This window comes from Vipera berus (assembly GCF_964194415.1).
Source record: "Vipera berus genome assembly, chromosome: 6".
Taxonomy (NCBI): Eukaryota; Metazoa; Chordata; class Lepidosauria; order Squamata; family Viperidae; genus Vipera; species Vipera berus.
The window spans coordinates 55076004-55095552 of record NC_138208.1 but is presented as its reverse complement, the minus strand read 5'-3'; the positions used below and the strand labels follow the sequence as shown (position 1 = coordinate 55095552).

General features: G+C 34.3%; 3 protein-coding genes across 7 annotated transcripts in view; all 3 read left to right on the top strand.

Annotated features, from left to right (window-relative positions):
- NR2C1 (nuclear receptor subfamily 2 group C member 1) overlaps nt 1–12669 on the top strand; it is a 46680-nt gene extending 34011 nt beyond the window's left edge. For 2 of the 3 annotated variants that reach the window (XM_081331126.1, XM_081331127.1), the window contains 6 exons: nt 2978–3143; nt 4501–4622; nt 5775–5914; nt 6704–6841; nt 7854–7959; nt 10514–12669. In XM_081331126.1, coding sequence (XP_081187252.1) covers nt 2978–3143; nt 4501–4622; nt 5775–5914; nt 6704–6841; nt 7854–7959; nt 10514–10688 — 847 coding nt within the window. In that variant the 3' untranslated portion in view covers nt 10689–12669. Of the gene's footprint in view, nt 1–2977; nt 3144–4500; nt 4623–5774; nt 5915–6703; nt 6842–7842; nt 7960–10513 lie in introns of those variants that run through there. The other variant, XM_081331128.1, reaches the window with a different exon arrangement.
- Nucleotides 1–19549, top strand: part of FGD6 (FYVE, RhoGEF and PH domain containing 6) — a 377558-nt gene that overhangs the window by 110495 nt on the left and 247514 nt on the right. The window lies entirely within an intron of this gene.
- On the top strand, nt 13185–18012 carry NDUFA12 (NADH:ubiquinone oxidoreductase subunit A12). 3 transcript variants are annotated; one of them, XM_081331560.1, is made up of 4 exons: nt 13185–13328; nt 14356–14438; nt 15785–15872; nt 17764–18012. In XM_081331560.1, the coding sequence occupies exons 1-4, from the start codon at nt 13240–13242 to the stop codon at nt 17942–17944; spliced, it is 441 nt and encodes a 146-aa protein (XP_081187686.1). In that variant the 5' UTR covers nt 13185–13239; the 3' UTR covers nt 17945–18012. The 3 variants fall into 3 exon arrangements, with proteins under 3 accessions (XP_081187686.1, XP_081187688.1, XP_081187687.1); XM_081331562.1 differs by having other exon boundaries at nt 13243–13475; XM_081331561.1 differs by lacking the exon at nt 13185–13328 and adding an exon at nt 13414–13475 and having other exon boundaries at nt 14329–14438.

Genomic DNA, 19549 nt, shown 5'->3' with positions numbered 1-19549 from the left:
GTAATTTGGGGACTACCTGTAAAAAGAAAGAAATGAAAGGAGTGTAAACAAAACAGATGTAAAATAATAAAACAATAAAAAAACAATGAAGGAGGATATTTGTAGCTCAGGGTTGAAATGAGGGGTCCTTGGTGCTCTCTGAGCTTGCTTGTTTTCTTGCAGACATTTCATCAGTGCTAGTAAGGAGTGCCAACCAAAGAATCCCTAAGACCACACCCACACAGACAGACAAGATACCAGAATATAAACCCACAGCAAACAGCACTCCTTACTAGCACTGATGATGTTACCTATTTAGGGTAACAAAACTTCTGCAAGAAAACAAGCAAGCTCAGAGGGCACCAAGGCCCTCTCAATAAAAAAACCCAGTGAGAATATATCAATATAATACCAAAAATGTGGACAGGTGGAGAGCAGTGGGGGAGGTGGAGTCTGCCATCAATCAACCATTCAACTCCCCCATTGGATCCTCAAGCCAACTGGCAGATTCCTTGGAAGGATAGGAGGGCGGGGCCAGATACTACCTTAAAGATTAAAAGGGCGGGCGCTGCTGCAGAGAAGGGTCTTCTTCTGGATCCTGATAGTTGGAGTTCTGTAACCAATAGGACCTGTAATAGGCCTTTCTGCCAGCATGAGTAGAAGTCTGGACCTATGCCATTAAGGGCTTTAAAGGTCATAACTAACACCTTGAACAGACCTCAGAAGCAGATTGATAAGCACTGATGTTTGCGGAGCAGAGGTGCAATATGGACCATCCTAGGGGCCCCAAAGACTGCTCTCGGCGTTGCACTTTGCACCAGGTGAAGCTTCTGAACGAATTTCAACCCACGTAGAGTACATTGCAGTAGTCCAAATGAGAGATAACTAGGGCTTGAGTAACTGAGCCTAAGGGGTCATAAACCAGGAGAGATTGCAGCTGGTGCACAAACCAGAGCTGTGCAAAAACTCTCCTAGTCATGTCTACCACCTGCTTTTTAAGCAGGAGATATATGCATGAGTATTATGCCCACTTGCTCCATTATTTTGTCATTCTTATCTTTTTAGAGTGCTTCAAATCATTATTTTATGGGTTAATTAACAATAGTTTCAATTTATATCTGTATTAAGAAACTATACTTAACTAGGATTAAAAAAATCAGAACCTTGCATCATAGATTGAAGTTGAGTTATAATTCTGATAACTAATTTCCTGGAGGTATGACCCAGAATTTCTTAGAGTATCTTAAATATAGGCTGATACTCAAACTTATATAATAGCTTTCTTTTTAATATTTAATATTTAATATTGAGTGAGTGCTACACTCAATTTGCCAGCAAATTTGGAAAACTCAACAGTGGCCACAGGATTGGAAAAGATCAGTTTACATTCCAGTTCCAAAGAAAGGCAGTGCCAAAGAATGTTCAAACTATCGCACCATTGCACTCATTTCTCATGCTAGTAAAGTTATGCTTAAAATCCTACAAGCTAGACTCCAGCAGTATGTGGATCGAGAACTACCAGAAGTACAGGCAGGATTTCGAAGAGGCAGAGGAACTAGAGATCAAATTGCTAACATACGCTGGATCATGGAGAAAGCTAGAGAGTTCCAGAAAAACATCTACTTCTGCTTCATTGACTATGCTAAAGCCTTTGATTGTGTGGATCATAACAAACTGTGGCAAGTCCTTAAAGAGATGGGCATACCAGACCATCTTATTTGTCTCTTGAGAAATCTATATGCGGGCCAAGAAGCAACAGTGAGAACTGGACACGGAACCACTGATTGGTTCAAAATTGGGAAAGGAGTCCGGCAAAGCTGTATACTGTCGCCTTGCCTATTTAACTTATATGCAGAGCACATCATGAGAAAGGCAGGGCTAGATGAATCAAAAGTTGGAATTAAGATTGCCGGAAGAAACATCAACAACCTAAGATATGCAGATGATACCACTCTAATGGCAGAAAGTGAAGAAGAACTAAAGAGCCTCTTGTTGCGGGTGAAGAAGGAGAGTGCAAAACTTGGGTTGAAACTAAACATTAAGAAAACCAAGATCATGGCATCTGGCCCTCTCAATTCCTGGCAAATAGATGGGGAAGAAATGGAGGTAGTGACAGATTTTATTTTCCTGGGCTCCAAGATCAATGCAGATGGGGACTGTAGCCAAGAAATTAAAAGACGCTTGCTCCTTGGGAGGAAAGCCATGGCAAATCTAGACAGCACACTAAAAAGCAGAGACATCACCCTGTCAACAAAAGTGCGTATAGTCAAGGCTATGGTCTTCCCAGTTGCAATGTATGGCAGTGAAAGCTGGACCATAAGAAAGGCTGAGCGCCAAAGAATTGAAGCCTTTGAACTATGGTGCTGGAGAAGACTCCTGCGAGTTCCTTGGACTGCAAGGCGATCAAACCGGTCAGTCCTAGAGGAGATCAACCCTGACTGCTCTTTAGAAGGCCAGATCCTGAAGCTAAAACTCAAATACTTTGGCCACCTAATGAGAAGGAAGGACTCACTGGAGAAGAGCCTAATGCTGGGAAAGATTGAGGGCAAGAGAAGAAGGGGACGACAGAGAATGAGGTGGCTGGATGGAGTCACTGAAGCAGTAGGCGTGAGCCTAGATGGACTCCAGAAGATGGTAGAGGACAGGAAGGCCTGGAGGAACATTGTCCATAGGGTCGCGATGGGTCGGACACGACTTCGCAACTAACAACAACATTGAGTGAGTGAGACTGTAAGCATGTCAGATAGTAAGAATGAACTCTTTGAATCAGCATCCTAGTGCTTGTGGCTCACGCCTCAGTATTTTGTAGTAAAAGTAAATTGCATCTTCAGGTTCTGCCTGTTTGGTCTTCAAAATTCAGGATCTGGGAACTCATTTCTTATTATTCCTTTCCTCTTAAAACTTAATTTAATTGGTATTCTTTGAATCAATAACTTTTTAAAAGTATTTTTTGCCTTTCATACTTGATTAATCTTAGTGTCCAATGTATTGTTTATAGGGCATTTGATACTCTTGCAAAAGCATTAAATCCAGGAGAAAGTACATCATGTCCGAGTTCTGCAGAAAGTATGGAAGCAAGTGCACATCTAGCTGGAGAAGAAGCAAGCATGAATATTGTTGAAATAGAAGGCCCACTACTTACCGATGCCCATGTAGCTTTCCGGGTACTAAAAATATGCATTTATTTATAACTGGGCTATTTAACTTCTGTAAGGTTTATTTTAAAGTTTGAGGTTATATACATTTAATATTTGAGGAATGTATTTGAGTACAATTTGAATGGCTGACAGCTCTAGAGAATATATACAATTGCTTAATTGTGCAATATAGATGGTCCTCATTTAACAATCAAAGTGGAATCAGCAACGTGGTCATTAAGCTAAGCAGTCACTAAGTAAAATTGTTACTGTGCTTGTGATCTTCATCTTTTGTTTGCTTTACGGACCTGCAAAGGTCATAAATGGCAGAATTGTCACAAAGTTACTTTTTTATCACTACTGTAACTATGAATAGTTGTTGTACAAGGCAGTCATTAAACAAGGAGTACCAATAGAGAACATTTAGCAGTAAGGAGAATTGATGTTTTTGCAGGAAATGAACATAATAGTATGGCTTAATAGAAATTCTAATAGATATGGATACTAAATATCCACCATGAGGGACCTGTAGACTAATATTACTAGATGTGAAATTAAATAAAACAGTGTAAATAATTTATATAGGATGTAACTATTTTGATTTTTCCAACCAAGTTTAATGATGCATTTTAATAATATGCTGCTAAAGAATGATTTCACATATCTCAGTAAATAAATTTCAGTTTTTTATAGAATTTAATAATTATGGGCTTTTTTAAATGTAAAACATGTCTCCCATTATTATGTGACTTAATTTGGGGTACTTGTAATCTCTCAGCCTAGTACTTGCGTGAAAAGCCAGGTCATAACAGCTTTTCAGAAAACCTGGAGGTTGAGACCTCCCAAATCTGTTGTGCCAGGTATCACAACAGAGAATTTAGGGAAATAAGCATGGGTTAGAACACGGGTGTCAAACTCGCTGCGTCATGTGACGTCACGACACATCGTGACTTTTTTGCATTGCCGGAACTGATGTGGGCGCGGCCTCCATATGATGCAACTGGCCCACGGGCCGGCAGTTTGACACCTTTGGATTAGAAGGAAAAAGAATTTTTTATCTTTGCTAAGTTAACAGTGATATTGAAATGGGAGAGATTACATGGACAGTACATGCTTATTCTATAAACTGTTTTGAATGCGCTATTCTTTATTCCTTCTTAATACAGTTTTATTGAAGTAAATTTATATTTAAATATTTACATTAAGTTTTTATAATAATTCATTTCTCTGAGACAGATTATTGAGAATACTGGTATTACTTACATAGCATTCAAATTCTGATACTATACTAGGCTTTGAAATACACACACACACATATAATTTGTTCTTGTTAATATACAAATTATATCACACAAGTTCATTTTTTAAAAAAATTTTCTGACAGCTCACCATGCCTTCACCTATGCCTGAATATTTGAATGTTCATTATATTTGTGAATCAGCATCCAGATTGCTTTTCTTATCGATGCACTGGGCCCGTTCTATTCCTTCCTTTCAAGCTTTAGGGTAAGTACTGGAAAAGTTGAATTAGATCAGCGTGTCAAACTCGCAACGTCACGTGACGGGTCGCGACGTTTTGTGACTTTTTTTGCCATTGCTGGCAATGGAATGGGGGTGGTTTCACTATAATGCATCCAGCCCACGGGCTGGCAGTTTGACGCCCCTGAATTAGATAATCAAGTTTCTAAGCAATATTTCTCTTGGAAATATGTCAAAATATTTAGCTTGAATCATTCTAATATAATTGCATTAATGTTGTTGTTATGGTGTATGGATAATTACAAATCTATAATTTTTAGCTGGCTAAGTCAAGCATTTTTGGCCAAACATTTTATGCAAGATCCTACCTTTTTCTGTTGTGAGGACAGCATGCAAGCATCAGTGGCATTGCTTAAAGTCATCCTAAGCATTTTCCAATAGCTTCCAACCTCTCCTTCAAGTTTTCTTGATAGAGTGAACTTTTATGGCCAGAATATTCTAGATACTTTGCTTATTTTACACAACTGTCATAATTACATCTTATTGGTCATGCTTAGCAGACAATGATGATGCACTTGCCGTGACCAAATAAAATCCCTGAAGCTTGATTGTAATTTTTGTTCTTATACCTTACACATGAGAAAAAAGGCATAGTGCTATAGTTTGTTTTTCTGGCCTTTATTTTAGAAACAAAAAGTAAGAGCAGAATTTTTCCAATTGTGCTTGCTTTATAACACAGAATTATATTACATTTTGTAGATACACTTTATATTACACTTTATAAAACATCGGATTTTCTCAGCATTTCATTTTCATTTTCTATCACGTCAGATACCTCCAACTGAACACAGCTGAGTAACATCTTAAATATAATTCCATGGAGAAGAATTTTATCATATTACTGGTTGGATGGATTTAAATGCATTGATACTGAACTATAATGTTATTTGGTTTGATTGTATAAATCCAAACATTGTAGTTTATAAAGCATTGTTTATGGCATTGTATGATGTATATGAACCAACCAATAACCAAACTGCCACCATCTCTTTTCCGCTCCCTGATTCCTACACTAAATTTATGGATGATGAGAAAGACTGCATAACAGGGTTATACACGTGTTGAATTGAAGCAGATATTTTCATTAAATAATTCTGGGTTTTGTTTGTTTTTAAATAGGCAGGATAATAGCATATCATTAGTAAAAGCCTGCTGGAATGAACTTTTTACACTTGGTCTGGCACAGTGTTCACAAGTAATGAATGTAGCAACAATCTTAACAGCATTTGTTAATCATCTTCACAATAGTTTACAGCAAGGTAAATATATTCCTACCAGGGTCGTACATAGATATGGGTGGTCTTAGTAACTGATGTTATTTGTTTTGCTATTGAAATCTTAAGGCCTATTTGCATCTAATTGTATTTCTTATATTTGTTTTTGCCTCATATATCTTTTCCTTCTTTTTCTTTCTTCTATTTAAATCTGTTTAGTTTTGAAACTTCATCTTTAATAGCATCTTTAATATCTTTTAAAAGCTATTTTTTATGATTTTCATCTGGGCAGGCTGGTAATTTCCCCCCTCCCCAAATATAATAGTGTAGAAAAAACATAATATAAGGATGTGTTGTTATTTAGAAATACTTGAATGTATGCAAAAAGGAGATGAATAAAAGATGGCAATTGAAAGAAAAAGAGTAAATGTACAAACAATTATAATTCCATTATTTTTATATCACTTTCCTATCACACTAACCTTGTCTATGATTTCATACATTCATTCATTATTTCTGTTCATCTGTTATTTATTTGTTTGTTTATTTGTTTATTTATTCCATTTCTATAGCTGCCCATCTCAATCTAATTGATATTAGTATAACAATGAATTAGCTGAGACTTTGGTTAATTCTAACAGAATATATATGTAAATTATGTATTATTTTTGCAGACAAAATATTAAACATTATTGTTACATAGGTTGTGAAAAGTGTACTTAACTATTTTCTGACTGTGTAACAGTGGTTATCTGGTTTTAAATTTATTTCAATTTAAAATAATTTAAAATTCTAAGTTAGTAAGAATCTTTTTATTGCTTTGTATTAATGTAGATAAGTTGTCAGCAGATAGAGGAAAGCTAGTGATGGAACATATCTTCAAACTTCAGGAGTTCTGCAACAGCATGGTGAAACTTTGTCTTGATGGTTATGAATATGCTTATTTGAAAGCAATTATCCTCTTCAGTCCTGGTATGTAAACAGATGAATTTAAAGCATTTGTCCTTGTTCTTTGTGAAAATATGGCCTACAGAAAAGCTGCCTTCTTATATATAAATTCTTGCGCATGACTGCTTTAACTAAATTTATCTTAGCATCCAGTATTCTTATGCTTATGCTTATGCTTATACCTTTGTTAAAACATTAAAAATTACTGTCCTTAGCTATTTTACCTGAAATTAAACTAATTCCAAATAAATCTGATCCAGACATATTTGAATATATTTTGGTTGGAAACATTCTCTTCTTGGGGAAAATAATTTGTGGCATAGTTAACATTTCTATAAATATGTTGACTGAGATCATCCATTTTTGTTAATATTTCATTTTATCAATACATAGATATAATCTAATAATTAACGTTAATATATGGATGTGTCAGTCATCTTTAAATCAGTATGTGGGCTGTGAATGTGATCCAAGACTGATGCTGAGTTCTTACATGAATATGATGCTGAAGTAGAGCAATTTGAGGAATCTTGACAATATGTATGTCCCAGTAACATGTTTTTGGAGTCATCTTTAAACTGGAACTGACCGTTCAAATAAAATCTTACAAAATTTCATACTAAATTGTCAAAATCTCACAAAATGTTTATTTAATTTTTATTGGGAAGGCAGGGTCTCTCTTGGAAATTTGCCATGAAGGCTAAGTTAATGTAGAGTGTTGTCCTCTATTCTGGATGGATCTTGGAAGGAATGTACCAATTTTGTAATATAATTGTTATCACACAAGGACTATGATCTTCCCCATATGTGGGTCAGAAAGCATTTTTCACTTCAGTAGATTTGGAGTTCTGATAATTTTCTCTACCTGTTCAAATAAAATGTTATTATTCCAGCAAAGTCACTATAAATGTTATAGTGCTAATTCTCAACATGGGATGAACAATTTTAAAATCAAAATATTTGTCAAGATATGCTTAGTTGCACCCTTCTTACAGCTGTGTTATTTGAAGTAAACATAACTGTAGATTTATTTTAGACCATCCAGGCTTAGAAAATGTGGTACAGATTGAAAAATTTCAAGAAAAGGCATATATGGAATTCCAGGATTATGTAATGAAAGTATATCCAGATGATACCTACAGGTGTGTAGAATCTGAACAAGTATTTGTTTCCAGTTTTTTTAAATGCTTCTTTTAAAATTTGTTTAAGAAACTTAAAGCTTTTTTTATCTTCACTGTGGGGTGATATTGCTATAGTGTTATCCTGTTGCATTTTCTTGCAGGAATAACATTAAATGAATAGTAGATATAAATTTAAATTCATATTTGATTTCCCTTAAAATAATAGGGTGTAAAGACTATATATAGTCTAGTAAAAAATTAATACTGTAGGGCTGGATACACATTTTAAATGTTTATTAGTATAAAAAACTATATGGTGCCATTGAAGTGTACACAGATCAAGAACCTGTCAGATACTTTGTGCAAGTAAATATTTCAAATTTAGTACTACTTGTTCCAGGCAATATTGTGTTCACCTCAACACTGAACTCTTTTTCCTACAGCACAAAAACATTTTAACCAACAAAGGTTTAAAACATAGCATATCCTTTAATCAATTACTATTAATATCAAAAGATCTTATAAAGTTAAGATTTGGACTAGTTAGATTTTTTCCCCCTAGTAAATAATCCCTGAAGGAAGTCCAAATCTCCGTACTGCTACCAGTGTGGCATTCCTCTAAGTATCTTGCTTTTCTGTATGATACAGTTAGTAATTACAGCTACTAACTATATTGCAAAACAGATCCCTCTGTTGCTACAAAGAAAACATAAAAACCATCTTCCATGGTTTTATTCTGTCTCAAGCTGTTTAAGCTTACTTACTTACTTATTTATTAGCTATCCATCACCCGTATAAGGTGACTTTGGGAAGCTTACAAGTTATAAAATAAGTAAAAAAAATAATTAGAGTATGAAAACATTAAAACTACACAGATTATGATTTTAAAACTATAATGAAATCGGAACCAAGAGACTTCTTACCCCATCATCCACCTCCAATGGTGAACGTCCTTCTTGTTCCAACTGGCAAAGCCATGTTTTAATACCCAGAAGGCCAAAAGACTGGGAGTAGTTCTCACCTCCAGTGGTAGTCTTCTCCAGCAATGGGACCACAGTGGATAAGGCTCTTCTTGAACCCACCTGCTTGAATTCCTTAGCTGATGGGATCCATACCAGGCTTCTTCCACTGGCATGAGTGGGGTAGTCCTATTTGGGAGACATAGCTCCTCAGATATCCTGTACCCATGCCATGTAGGGATTTAAAAGTAACAGCCAACACCTGGAATTGGATCCTGAAGCAAACTGGTAACCAATGCAGCACGTGCAGTAGTGGTGTTATATGCGCAGCCCTAGGAGCTCCCAGTTGTGTGCTACTACATTCTGCATCAGCTTCAGCTTCCAAATACTTAAGGGCAGTTCCATGTAGAACGTGTTGCAGTAATCCAGCCAAGAGATGACTAAAGCATGAGAAACCATGCTCAGATCCAGGTAAGGGTCAACTGGTGCACAACACAGTTGGCGCAAAGACCCTCTTGGCCACAACTGCCACCTGCTCTTTGAACAGGAGTCATGAGTCCAGGGGATCCTTAATCCTTTTGACAATAAATACTGTAAACCTTGGTACACTATCTAGTGTGCTAGTGAACTAGTCAGTGGCATCTAACTGCTTCCTATTGGAGGAAGACTGATGGGATAAAAAGTCACTTGGCTTAATCCTTGTATGATCTTGTACAGCTTTTAGGGCTGAATCACTTACAAAAGTTAGTGCAAAATTACATGAATGAAATGTAGTAATTCAAGATCAGAATTTCCTAGCAAGTGGGGTAGCTTACTTGTCTCTTGCCATGTAGGATAGCAAGGATAAGCTATTGGGCCTGTAAGATATACAATTGCGGAGCTTTATTATGCATAACGTAGCAAAATTTCACACAGCAGCTCTGAAATTGTGCAAACAATTGAGTTCTAGTCTATTTGAAAAATACCTTCATGTTTATTCTCTCAAACATTATCAAATATGAATAAATTATTTTAGATTTTATAGTTGGACATTGTTTTAAATAACATTTTACTGCACTATAAACCAAGCATCTAGTTTTAGAATTCACTTAAAACTTTTACTCTTTTTTTAAAAATCTAACCTAATCTTAAATGTTAGTTTTAGCTTCTAATTTAAGAGTTAATAAAATGCAGCTCCATGTTATTTCACTTAAACACTAATATAAATTATACATGCATAGCTGGATTCTATTACATCGTGTTTTAAGATGGCCACTGACAAAAGTGAAGTTATCCAACTTTTGCTTCTTCTAAAGCTAATCCATAGATAAATTTCCAATGAAGTTTACCCAGACAGAATATTCAAATTTAATTACAGTTGTAGTGTTGCTAATCTAAAGCAAAAAAGGTGCTTTAGATTAGAATATGTGGGGAGGGAGGAGATCTGTCAACAATTCCAGAAATGAGGTATTTAGCTGGAGTTGCCAACAGGATTGTATTATAAAAAATATGAATAATGTTTGATTTAGCATTTATTGCTGAAAAACTATACTTTTTGCTAATCCTTGAAGGTACTAAAAATCAATCTCGTCTGTACCTATAAAAGTGTGCCACTGTTTGTCAAATCTGTCTTCCAGGCTCTCTAGGCTACTTCTCAGATTGCCGGCCTTAAGACTGATGAGTGCAGCTATCACAGAAGAACTGTTTTTTGCAGGATTAATTGGAAATGTTCAGATTGACAGTATCATACCATATATTCTACGAATGGAGACTGCAGACTACAACTCTCAAATAATTGGTCATACTATATAAAAAAAACATTTAACCAGTTTCTAATCTATACCATGGCAATCGTGGTGATTTAAATGTGCATTATCTCCAAGAGATAAAAAGGTTTTCCTGTGAAGGCAGAGGACAAACAATAAAGGAAGGTGCTAATTCTTCTTTAGCAATTCATTTGGAAAACACAACGGAATATCTTCAGTGGTACAGGATGACTTTCCTTTTATCTGATTTTCAAGAACTTTGTACATTTCTGATAATTAGTGAAAATCAAGAAGTGTAGTTCATCCTATTTTTGTAGCTTAGCTATACATGGAACTTGTGAAATTCAAGCAAATACACATAAGTTAACCTTTGATAAAGATAAGTTTCCTAAAAACATTTCAACCTGATACTAGGTTAAATAAACTTGGTTTTCAAATGTTCTGGATTCAGTATCTTGTTTCTACAAGTTTACTCTTGTCAGTTTTATGTCTGCTTTCATTTCTGATGAGACAAAATTTTAGTTCTGGATAACTTTCAGCTGCTTTTTTCAGAAGTTAATTTTTTGTTTAGCAGCAGGTGATTTTCGAGTTATTTAAAACAAGGCTTTATTCTCATGTTAGTTTCCCAAATCAGTCATTACATCTTTTGCATACTTAGATTAATTTGAAGTACAAATGTTCAGAGTTTTATCAGTTGTCAATAAGATTTCAGTGTAAAAAAAAAAACCTAGATATTTTAATTACATCAAGAATTATTTCCTAACTCCTGTTATTTATAAATGCAAAATAATTTGCCATTGCAATTATGCTTTAATAATGTTTATCCACATGTATCTAGGTAAATTTGGAGAAGTTATTGAATTTCATTGTATGCAACTCTGAAACAAGACATTCAGCCACATCCAGTGTTATGTGAGCAATAATGCTTGCAAAGTGTAATTTCTCCTTTTCTATATCCTTGTGTAGCCCAGGTTTGTTCCCTTATCTTAAACCTGGAACAAATTTGGGAAGAACATAGAGAAAGTGAAAGATGGGAGAATTTTTCCACAGTACACTACTGAATAAAATTACCACTTTTATTAGAAATGAATTTATTAAATTCTGGATCCTTCAAGATTTAAGTTCCAGGCTTTCATTAAAAAATCAGATAAAATTAGAAAAAATACTGAAAAAGCAATGAATAAACAAGTAAACCTTGATTAAATATATGTATTGCATACTATATTATATGTTCCTAAATAGCAGTGATTGCACTAGAATCCTAATTGTTTCATATTTTGTTTCCATGTTTGAGTATGCTGCTTTGCATTTTCAGCTTTTAAAAACTTTTCCAAATGCACTTTTCAGATTTATTATGTGTGGTTTTTCTTTAGTTATTGTTTAGTAAAGATAGTTCAGTATTATTACAATAGATTACTATATCAGGGATATATTGATACAGTGGTGTTCTGTCAAATCACCCTTACTTTAGATATTCTTAATCAGCAATAGAACCACCTCTATCAAATTATGGGATCTACTAATTAATAAAAAGGGGTTTATGAAATGTAACAGGTAAGATTATTTACTTCAAGGTTTTAAAAATTATTTGAATACAAAGGGATATCTTTTATATATTTCATAATGAAACACCTAATAATGAACTAAACAGTTAATTTTTTATGCACACAAAATATATACATAAACTTGGGAACATCCAGAAATTAATCATATCTACAGTTGTGGTAGCTTTTTGATGTACTTTGCCAACATCTTACGTATATAACTTGACCTGTTTCAAAACATATTTAAAAATCATTTGAATTGCACATCTCCTTGAATGGTGTCTGTAAATGTGTTCTGCAGTCAGTAGAAATTGTTTCTGAATTCCATTCGTTTTAGTGATTCACTTGTAGTGTACACATCATAATGTCCCAATTACTACCTTATTGTGTAATATACTGTTGTAAATGTCTTTAAACTCAAAGAAGTGTAAATTCTATTTTGGCTGTATTTTTTAAAAATAAATTTTAACTTTTATTATAGAATCCTGTTAATCTCGTGTTTTTTTAAAAAAAAAACAGTTCAGGCAAACTATACATCAATATTACAGTTCAATATACAGTAATTCATATTTATAATTAACATTTTGCTGAAATTTAGTATGTGATCACTGGCTCTTTAGGCTTTTTTTCCACCTATTTATTGCTCACTACTTTACATCAGTTTACTTTCCCCATTTCTATACAATTTAGTTTGGTTTCCTGTTTTGAGATATACAGTACCAAGTTTGAAAGCACAACAGAAATAATAATCTGAGTTTGATGCACATTGAGTAATACTGGAGCTGAAAATGTTATAAAATGGAGAGATAAAAGTTATATATCTCGATGGTTTAAATTTCATTCTTTTCATATTCAATTTTGTCAAGGAAATTAATTGCTTTGGTCTAAATTGTGCATTAAAACAAGAGAATATCGCCTTTTGCACACACAGCCGACTGTGCAACGCGCGCGAGACGGAAGTTTTCCTTCCCTTTCAATGCAAAATCGAGAAGGAACAGCGGCGCATGCGCAGAAAAGAATAAGGAAGGGCGGAGCTCCGTGAGCTTAGGGAAAATGGCGGAATACGTCCAGGTGTTCAAGAGGGCGCTGCAACAGCTCGGTGGACATGGCGGCATTCGTGGCGCTATGTGGCAGCTGCTCAGGTGAAATGTGCTGGTAGCGCCAACGTGAGGAACGAGGGCGGGCAGTCCTTTCCAGCTGGGAGCTCCTTGCTCGAGACTGCGGCTCGCAGGGTTGAATGACATGACCCTCAAGAGTATCGTTAGAGGAAAGAATATTTCCAGAAATTCGTGAGTTAAGCAGAAAAGGGCCGAGGGGAAGCTGGCTTTTGATGTCCGGAGCGGGCTTTCCTCGAGGATGGGAACTAGGGCGACCTTATAATGACTGCAAAGCCTGTTGGGAAGGTCACTTTTGGGAAGCTTTCTCTAACTTTGGGCTCCTCTTGACTGGGCGTAATCCCAGAAAAGACAGGGTTCTGTTTATGGCGCCATGCAAGATTTGGGAGATCCAGATTTCATTCAGTCACTCAGCCCTAGCTCTGACTTTGAGCTGCTCCTTGCCTCTCGACCTTGCTTTTTAACAGGGTCACTATAACTGGACTACGAAACACATTTGCGCATGTTGTTTCATTGGTGCTGTGCCAAAGGAAGGGATAACCATAGTTTAAATAATACAGCGGAGGTGTAGAGGTGAACAGATACTTGATTAAAATTATTTGGGAATAATTTTTCAGGCTGCTGCCCAAAACGCTATTTTGACTAAATTCATTTGGCAGATAACTTGTCTAGTTGCAAGCAAGTTATGTAGAAATAATGCTTCTGCAGTGTTATTTGTAAGCTTTAAGAATGTAATAAATAATACTAATGTAATATATTTTTTTATTTTCATCTTCCCCTAATAGTTTTATTTATTTGGAGCAGTAACTAAAAATTTTTTATCCATTTGATTGCCCTAATAAGATTTTGAAAGGCAAAACCAACCAAAGCTACTTTATACTGTAGTTTTCTATTATTTTTTATATAACGGTAATCTCCAGGCTTTCAGATGGAGATTTTCACAATTTATCTGAAGATGGCAGAGGTTAAACTCAAGACCTTCTGCATGCAAAGCCTGTAGATTGTCACATAACTAAACCCCTTGAAGATTTTATCTTATTTTGGATATTTACAGGGTCAATGATCTGAAGATTGGTACTCTAGTAGGGACTGATAAGTATGGAAACAAGTACTATGAAGACAAAAGATACTTTTTTGGTAAGTAAGGATAATTGGATTATTTGAGTTTATTCTTCTAAAGCAGACATGTCAAACTCGTGACATCGCGCAACGTATGAGGACGGTTTTGCTATTGCCAGCAATGGGGTGGGCGCCGCTTACAGATGATGCGTCCGGCCTGTGGGCCAGCAGTTTGACAACCCTGTTCTAAAGAATTTAGGTTAGTTAACATATTTTTCAACAATGAAAGTATTGTTTTTGCTGTGTCTTATGTGGCTTTAATTCAATTTGATGTTAAATAGAAAAAAACAATAGCAATAAGAAGTCACTGATGCCACAACAGAAACTTGGATTTTTGCTGAAATAAAGATATTTAAAAATGGGTTAAATAGTATACAGTCTTTTGGATGTCTAATTCAGAAGTTGATCTTGCTTTTCTGGCATTATTTTGGCTTGAAGTAATGTTACTTTAAAAAAAAAGTTCATGCATGGAAAAATAAACAATGTTAGTGTTTTAAACATTTGTTTATTCATTGTACATGGCTGCCCATCTCACATCCTAACTCTAGACAACCTACAATTTAAAAAGAAGTAAAAATATATACAATTACTAAAGTAATCTGGGGGGAGGGGGCAAGCTAAGACATTGAACCGGATCTTCAGGACTTTGCAAAAGGCCCACAGGATGAGGGTGAACCAAATCTCAAGAGGGATGATGATCCAGAGGCAGAGAGGGGTCTTGTTTGGATTCTGCCTGGTGAGACTGCTTAGCCAATGGAATCCACAACATGCCTCTCCTGTGGGGTCAGATAGGAAAGGTAGAAATAATCAGGGAGACACAGGCCCGTAACTTAATTAGAAGGATAATTCATACATTATATTGATCATGGGTTCTTTAGTATTGCAAAATATTGTGCTTGTACATTTCTCATGCAAATAAAACTGCTAAGGGAAATTAAGTCTTAAGCTCCAGATTTGTAAATCTGAAAATGAATAGTTTGTATCAAAATTAGTATAAACAAGTAATTTATTTTATAGAAACCAATAGGTGTTTTGCTTGTAATTCCACTAGAAACTTGACTAATAGTTATCTAAATTGCTAAATTAAAATATTGATTGCTAAGATGTCATAGTAAAGATACATATGTTGTCCTGCATTCTTCTATTTTAAAAAAAACCCCTGTATATGTAATGACACTTTTGGTTTCTAAATATCCTCCTTTCCGTGTCAAACTAGTCCTTCCCAAAATTGACAACAGAAATATAGATGGCCACAAAACTTGATTTTGTGTAACTAAGAGAATTAGTTTGTAATTAATAAAGTAACATACATACGCATCCTTTTTAAAATTCTAATATATTTTTTAAAAAATGCTATCTTTAAGGTCGTCATAGGTGGGTCGTATATACTGCAGAAATGGATGGCAAGAACACATACTGGGATTTAGATGGAAGCATGATACCTCCTGAATGGTAAATCAGATGATTTGATACATACATTTATTTATGTTTTTTATTAACAGGTATCTCCGAACAATTCTTTTTATAAAAGAAATAGATTTTAGCCTTTTAAACTGTATCTCAGTCTCTAACCCTTTACCAGCAGTACCAGTATTACTATGGATCTAAGAACTTTCTCAGGATTATCAGAATGTCGTGTATGTCTGACCACCTGCTTTCTGCTATCCAGGAATTAACTGGCATTTTTCCAGAAATAAATTGGAATAAGAAGTGGTTTATGCTCTATGTTATATTTTGAACTTCCTATATTTTACCAGATCTTCTATAGCACATAATTCAGCAGCTGTAGTTACATCAGCTAAGTGAAAGTGTTAGGTTCAAACATTGCTATAAATACATATTTATTACTGGAAATTGACCACTGTGTTTGGAATTTTGTTCTATGTGCCTGTAGAGGGATTAGTAGCATTCTGTGGAAAAAAAGTAAATGGCCTTATTGGTATTTTATCATGATAAGATCTGAAAAAACATGTTACAAAAAGTTTGCTAGAATAAAAAACAATATTACACATGAAGTTCCATTGCCTGTCTTGGCTGTTATGGAAAAGAAATATGATTCAGAAAATACTAAAATTTTGTCTTCCGTTTCCTTTAAATTAGATTTGTTTATGCATGAGAGGGAGCGCCAATAGTCCAAACAATTACCATAATAATTGTGCAAATTTACCATAATAACACCCCGCTTACTTTCTGTGTGTACTTTGTTTCCTCCTTCTCCATCCTGATTAGTTTCTTTTAATTGAATTTTAAATTTATGATTCTTATTTATTGTTTTAATGTTTTAGTACAGTTTTAATGTTTTAGTGTAGATTGCCTAGAATTGCTATGGGCAAGATGGGTGGCATACAAATTAAATAAATAAATAATGCCACAGTGCCTATCATTGTTTTGGGGGGGGCATATTCTTCATTTAATGTCTAATATATCAATTGCTAATTGCTTTGAAAACCTATGTATATTAATACCCTCATTTTTAATCAAGGTTGCCTTCATTAAATATTCTGTAATATTGTACTGTTGGATATTTTCAATTGCATCATCATTGATAAGCTTTAAATATTACATGAATATATTAAATATTACATTTTCTCATTACTTCAGTGAGGAAAATTCTTATTTAAAAATTACCATTTTGCTGCTTTTATTTAATTTTATTCTTGTAAGAACTTGTTCTAATTTTTTAAGGTTTGCTTAGCATTTATGTTACATTATGCTAATTTCTAAGGTTTGCATGTTTAAAAAGTTTGGAAGAAAAGTTTTGGTTAAAGCAGGCCTGTGTTTTTCAGTCTTTCACTGAAGCCTGGGAAAAAAGATATCTTTATTTTTTTGTTTTCATGTGGAAACAGTACTGAGAATTTAAAATTAAATACAATAATTAAAATAAGCTCTGTCACTCTGAATCCTTGATGTAGTCAATGATATGAATAATAGTATAAATTTTTTCCCTGCTTTTCCTTGTTAGACCTTTTGTATTTTTATTTAATCAGCTTGTCACAAGCAGGTTTCTCTTGGATTACTGCATCTGTACTTCAAAACTGCTAATTACTGTTCATTGGCAACAGAAAGGTCTATAAAACCTTTACAGCCCAAATCTTGTAGCCTTAGCTTTATCAAGATAGCTGAATGATGAGAAGTTGTGTTTAGTTTATTGACAACTATACTCAATTACCAGGACTTCAGATTTATTAAATGTAAAATTTAATCAATGATTTTTAAAATGTAGCTATTTTTTATGTTTTAGGTAGTATAACTGTTGCCCATAAAACCTAATTTGTTGTGAACCTATGTGTGCAAATATATGTCCCTAGGAAATCTTTATTGTTGTATTTTTTTTCTTTACAAGGCATCGTTGGATGCATTGTATGACAGAAGACCCCCCAACTACAAATCCACCAGTGAGTCGTAAATTCATTTTCCAAAATCATAAAATGAATGAAAGTGGTACTCCCAAACAGTATGTACCATACTCTACAACACGTAAGAAGATACAAGAATGGGTTCCACCATCTACACCTAGCAAGTGAAAGAAAAAGAACATAGTGATTTGCAAATAAAAGATTGTTGGTGTATATCTTTATTTAAAATAAAGACTTTGATTAAAAACATTTTGAAATCAAAATATTGTTGAGAAAGAGTTAGCTGAGTAATGAATGGGCAGAAACAGAATATATATGCTGTAAAAGTGCATGCTTGTGGAATAGTTTTGTAGAGTTGAGAGTCTGTTAGAATCCAGTGGCTTTAGTTACAAAATATTACCACATATATAATATAATAAATTTACAATAACTTTTTAAATAAATTAAATTTTGAGAGTGCCCAATTCCTCAATAACTTTGGGAAGCCTATAATTACAAGAAAACAACATAAGGTCAAACAAGAACATAGCTTATCATATCACACATGCCTGTTCCAAGGCCTGGAAAAACAATCAAGTTTTCAACAATTTACATAAAGTAGTACAGATTCCTCTAAGGATGTCATTTCAAAGGATGGAGAGGGTTGCCACTGATAAGACACCCTGTTGAATTGATGGTACCTGGAACATACTCTTCCTGTCCTCACCAGATGGATGGAAACATGGATTAATGGATCTCTATTATCATTGTAAGATATATAAATTAGATGTAGAAAGGCTTCAAGTTACACAGTGTGCAATGGAAAAAACTAATGCTAAAAACCTTACTCAGAGACTAAATCAGAAGTGGAATGTCAGCTATGGACTAACTTCAAACATCATAAAATAGTATTGAAACAAATATAAATGTGTAGAACAGTCAGTTAACCTACAAGATAGATGAACCACAGAAAATTTCTTGATTCCATCTATAACCATACAAAAAAGTAATAAAATACAGATGTCTGTTGAATGTCCAATGTTAACACTACCCAGGTGAATACAAAAAAGTGAACGTATAGTCTAATAAGAAATCAGTCATTTTATTTCTTACACTTTTGATCTGACTTTGGAAAGAATATAAATTCTATTGTTCAGTGCAGAATGTTGTGAAGTGCTACAAATTAACTTGCTTTTGAGATTTGTCTAAAGTTTTATATCTAAAAAAATCAGCAGTGTAAAAATTGAGAACATTTGTGTTTTGGTAATGTCACTAGTATATTCAAAACACACTAGTTACTAAATTCTGAACTAATGTTTACATCAAAATTGATCAAATAAATGAATGTCAAATATTTATTATATTTATATTATATTTAGAATATTTCCCCCTTGATAACGCATTGTGACTGAACCATAAATAAAGAAGTCATCCAGACTTTTGCTAGGACTTTGTTCAGCTAATGTCACCTCTGCCCTGTAAAAGATCTTGAGTTAGCCCTTTTCAGTGGTTTAGAAAGTCCTCCTTCCATTGCTGTCATTTTGTCTTACAGAATTTAACATTGATTTAATTTTAACATGTTATAACCAGATAATGCCCATTCTGTTCTATTTCATTAGATCTATTCACGCTAAATATGAAAATAATAATTTCTGTCCTGTTTGTTTTTCTTGAGTACATTTAAATATTCAAATATTTTTCTGAGGATGTATCTGGTGCGTTGTTATATAAACTATTCTGCCTGGAACTGTATATACATTTTAATAAGTCTAATCTATTTTCCTAAGCATAAAT

Coding starts and splice junctions, on each gene's coding strand:
- NDUFA12 (XM_081331560.1), top strand. CDS start 13,240: ATGGCGGAATACGTCCAGGTGTTCAAGAGGGCGCTGCAACAGCTCGGT. Junction 13,329..14,355: donor GCTATGTGGCAGCTGCTCAG/GTGAAATGTGCT, acceptor GGATATTTACAG/GGTCAATGATCTGAAGATTG. Junction 14,439..15,784: donor AGACAAAAGATACTTTTTTG/GTAAGTAAGGAT, acceptor GCTATCTTTAAG/GTCGTCATAGGTGGGTCGTA.